The sequence below is a fragment of the Fusarium redolens genome (genome assembly GCF_020744475.1).
Source record: "Fusarium redolens strain MPI-CAGE-AT-0023 chromosome Unknown BKA55scaffold_20, whole genome shotgun sequence".
Lineage (NCBI taxonomy): Eukaryota > Fungi > Ascomycota > Sordariomycetes > Hypocreales > Nectriaceae > Fusarium > Fusarium redolens.
The window spans coordinates 585,886-590,175 of record NW_025763683.1 but is presented as its reverse complement, the minus strand read 5'-3'; the positions used below and the strand labels follow the sequence as shown (position 1 = coordinate 590,175).

General features: G+C 48.9%; 1 protein-coding gene across 1 annotated transcript; it reads left to right on the top strand.

The window, feature by feature from the left end:
- Positions 1-1,523: 1,523 nt before the first annotated feature.
- Positions 1,524-4,030, top strand: BKA55DRAFT_524016 (V-type ATPase, V0 complex, 116kDa subunit family; the record flags this gene model as incomplete). Its single annotated transcript, XM_046188691.1, has 3 exons — positions 1,524-3,564; positions 3,623-3,802; positions 3,858-4,030. 3 exons carry the CDS (start codon positions 1,524-1,526, stop codon positions 4,028-4,030), a joined length of 2,394 nt encoding a protein of 797 aa, XP_046043692.1.
- Positions 4,031-4,290: the final 260 nt, after the last annotated feature.

The following is a 4,290-nucleotide window of genomic DNA, read 5'->3' as shown; positions in this document are numbered from 1 at the left end:
GACAGTTATATCTTTATAGCGTATTAAATACTTTACTTTAAGTCATTTTAAAGAGCAAGAAGGGCAAGAAGGATCTTAGTTTTATTTAAATGTTATAACATATTATTTAGTTAATAACTAATTAATCAAATAAAAAGTGTAATATAAGAGGGAAAAGTGCGGTGCTCGCTTATCTGCGGCGCTCGCTTATCAAGCACGTTAAGGTATTTCGGATATGTTATCTCCTCTGTTGTCATAAGCCTCCAAAGCGGTCACAAGAGGGGGTTTAGGCCAATCAGATTTTAAATAGAAGTCGGTACATCGAGCAGTGAGACAAGGTCATTACAGAAGGGGAATAACGAATTAAATTTGCGAACCAGCTCACCTAGTCAAAATTGAGGTTAACCCATTACAAAAGGCGACAACTCCTTAGACTCTTGTTCAGGCGAAGTCCTGGTCACTTTCTCGTACGTGCGGTTCAGTGGGTCAAGGTACGACTTGGAGGCTTATGACAACTCAGGAGATAACGGCTCCGTAAATATTGCTGGCGAGGTCAAGATGGTTTCTTAATCCAGAATTAACCACCAGTAAACGGTTTCGTGTTACACCAGAATTTCGGTGGAATAGCATGATTCCTAGTGAGTTACCCAACTTAACCGCCCTCAACGGAGGTCTGCGCAGTTTCATAGACTGTTACAGCGCGATGTTGCTGGGCAATGACCGCCAGGAGCTTCACCAAGATGGCCCCGTTTCTAACAGGCCTTTGGTTCTTGAATTTTGCCGTAGATGGCTTCCATGGCCCACAGGCTGAACCTCGCCATCAGCTTATCAAGCGATGAGAGGCTGGTTGTCATAGAGCTACATTCATGTCCTTACTGCTACACTGTTTCCTCACCATGCGTCCGCGCACAGTGACACCTCCCAGCAATAGCGCGTGACGAAGAGAAGATAAACATTGGCGTCAAGGGGCGTTTGATACTACATATTAGCGTTATGCCTTTTCGCCGCTGACTAGAGAGGGTGTGGTGGTGGAACACAAAGTTGCCAAAATGACCACTTGGTGACGAAGTGGGGTGGGGCACCGCTGTGGTGAAAGGCAGGGGTCCAACCCCGCACTGCAGGCATAGGGGTAGACAAAGCCTGGTCCAAATCGACATCTACTTGCAAGGGCTTTTTGATTGATTTTGATTTGAATGATGGATCAACCACGATGTAAAGAAACAGGTTACCCTTTACTCGATAACGAGCTACACCACACCTTTGAATCAGGGTCTTCATGCCCCGAGGCTGCATCACCATGGCTCTACGGCAGGATACCTCATTCCGCTCGGCGGACATGAGCATGGTGCAACTGTACGTCTCCAACGACATCGATCGGGAGGTTGTCACTGCCCTAGGCGAGCTGGGATTATGCCAGTTCTGCGACGTAAGCCTCCATGCCCACACCAAGCCCTCGATACAGGCTACTCATCTGTCATTTCAGCTCAATGAGAATGTCAGCTCCTTTCGGCGAACTTTCGCCCGGGAGATCCGACGCCTTCACAATGTCGAACGACAGCTGCGTACGTCGTTGCAACCCTCGGAAAGTATTCGGCCTAACGGGACAGGAAGCAGGTTACTTCTATGTGCAGATGAGAAAGGCCGGAATCACACTTCGAAAACTTGACCTTGATGCTGAGAGGCTTGCATCGCCGTCTATCTCGGAAATTGACCAACTCGCTGGGCGAAGCCAGAAGCTTGAGCAGCGCATCTTCGCGCTGAACGATAACTACGTGACCCTCAAGAAGCGTGAGCGTGACCTCATTGAATGGCGCTGGGTACTGTGGGAGGCTGGTGGCTTCTTTGATCGCGCTCTCGGCAACGTGGAGGAGATTCGAGCCTCTACACACAACGATGACGCGCCATTGCTCTCCGACCTTGAGGTGCATAACGCTGCGCCTGACGTCGAGAGATTATATTCCGGCATAGAAATCAACTTCGTCGCTGGCGTCATCTCCCGGGATCGGTGTGCTACCTTTGAGCGGATTCTTTGGCGAACTCTTCGTGGCAACCTGTACATGAAACAGTCGGAGATTCCGGAGCCGCTGACTGACCCTACGAGTAACGAGGCTATCAAGAGGAATGTCTTTCTCATCTTCGCTCATAGCAAAGAGATTGTCGCAAAGATCCGGAAGATAGCTGAATCTATGGAAGGTGAGGTATACAATGTCGATGAGAATAGCGACCTCCGACGTGATCAGATTCACGCGGTGAACAATCGTCTCGAGAACGTTCAGAGCGTCCTTCACAATACCCAGACTATTCTTGAGGCAGAGCTCAACCAAATTGCGCAGTCTCTGTCTGTCTGGATGGTGCTCATTGCAAAAGAGAAAGCTGTATACACCACACTCAACCTGTTCTCTTGCGATCCTACCCGCGGGACCCTCATCGCTGAGTGTTGGTGTCCCACGAAGGATTTGCCTCTAATTAGAACTACTCTCCAGGACGTTACAAACCGAGCTGGCCTCTCCGTCACGTCCATCATCAATGAGATACGAACCAACAAGAAGCCACCTACTTATCTGAAGACCAATAAATTCACCAAAGGCTTCCAGACCATTGTCAATGCGTATGGTACAGCCATATATCAGGAGGTTAACCCGGCAATGCCTGTCATTGTCACCTTCCCTTTCCTCTTTGCTGTAATGTTTGGCGACTTTGGACACGCTGTTATCATGCTCTCTGCTGCGTTGGCCATGATCTATTGGGAGAAGCATCTGAAGAAAGTTTCATTCGAACTGTTCGCCATGATCTTCTACGGCCGATACATTGCGTTAGTTATGGCCATCTTCTCTTTATTCACCGGCCTCATCTACAATGACGTCTTTTCCAAGCCTATGACCCTATTTGACAGCGCTTGGAGGTTCAACAAGCCGGGGGGCGGGCAAGAAGAAATGCCTGTTTCTGGAACATTAGACGAAGACGGCTACCGCTATCCATTCGGTCTAGATTGGGCATGGCATGGAACAGAGAACGATCTTCTCTTCAGCAACAGCTACAAGATGAAGATGAGCATCATCCTTGGCTGGGCTCACATGACCTACTCGCTTTGCTTCTCCTACATCAATGCGAGACATCTCAAGAAGCCTATTGATATCTGGGGTAACTTCCTTCCCGAAATGATTTTTTTCCAGGCTATCTTTGGTTACCTCGTCTTTTGCATTATCTACAAGTGGTCGGTGGACTGGTTCGACACTGGTGCGCGGCCGCCTAGCCTTCTGAACATGTTGATTTACATGTTCCTGCAGCCTGGAACCCTTGACGAGCGCTTGTACGCTGGCCAAGAATATGTTCAGGTCATTCTGCTCTTAATAGCTTTTGCCCAGGTCCCCATTTTGCTCTTCCTCAAGCCCTTCTTTCTCCGTTGGGATCACAACTGTGCCCGTGCTACCGGGTATCGTGAGATCGGCGAAACCTCCCGTGTTAGCGCCCTAGACGGCGACGATGAGAGCGAGGGTGTTGCAATGATTACCCAGAACATTGGTGAAGATCACGAGGAGTTTGAGTTTGGCGAGGTCATGATTCACCAAGTCATCCACACTATTGGTAAGCTGCTGCTTTATCTGCAATCGAGGGGGCATTGAATCCTAATCTGTACCTACAGAGTTTTGCTTGAACTGCGTTTCCCACACTGCTTCCTACCTACGTCTCTGGGCTTTGTCGCTAGCTCATCAACAACTGAGTGTGGTACTTTGGAACATGACTCTCGGCCCTGCTTTGAAGACGGGAGGCGTTGTCGGCGTCATTATGATTGTCGTCTGTTTCTATATATGGTTCCTCCTCAGTAAGCTCAGTGTTCAATTCCCCTGCAACAAGATCGACACTGACAAGCTTTGTAGCGATTGCCATTTTGGTGTGCATGGAGGGTACGAGTGCCATGTTGCACTCGCTCAGATTGGCGTGGGTTGAGTCCTTCTCGAAGTTCGCAGAGTTTGGAGGTTGGCCGTTTGCACCATTCTCGTTCAACACTATGTTAGAGGAGTCGGAGGAGTTGAAGGACTACGTGGGATGATGTAACATATTCACGAGGGACAATACTTCCCCGATTTCTTCCCCGATTTCTTTTCTGCAGTCTTAGCCATATTGTACGATAAACAACATAATGCACCCTGGGAGTTAACTCATCTGTGCCACTCGCCCTAATATTCCGCTTGATAATCCTGTCTCATGTGTTGAGGGTCCAGAACTGCGGTCCTACCTGAGCACATGACCGAACGTTGAAGGGATTCCTCCAAGAAGTTGTCTAGGAAGGACGATGCGTTGGTGTCCCTT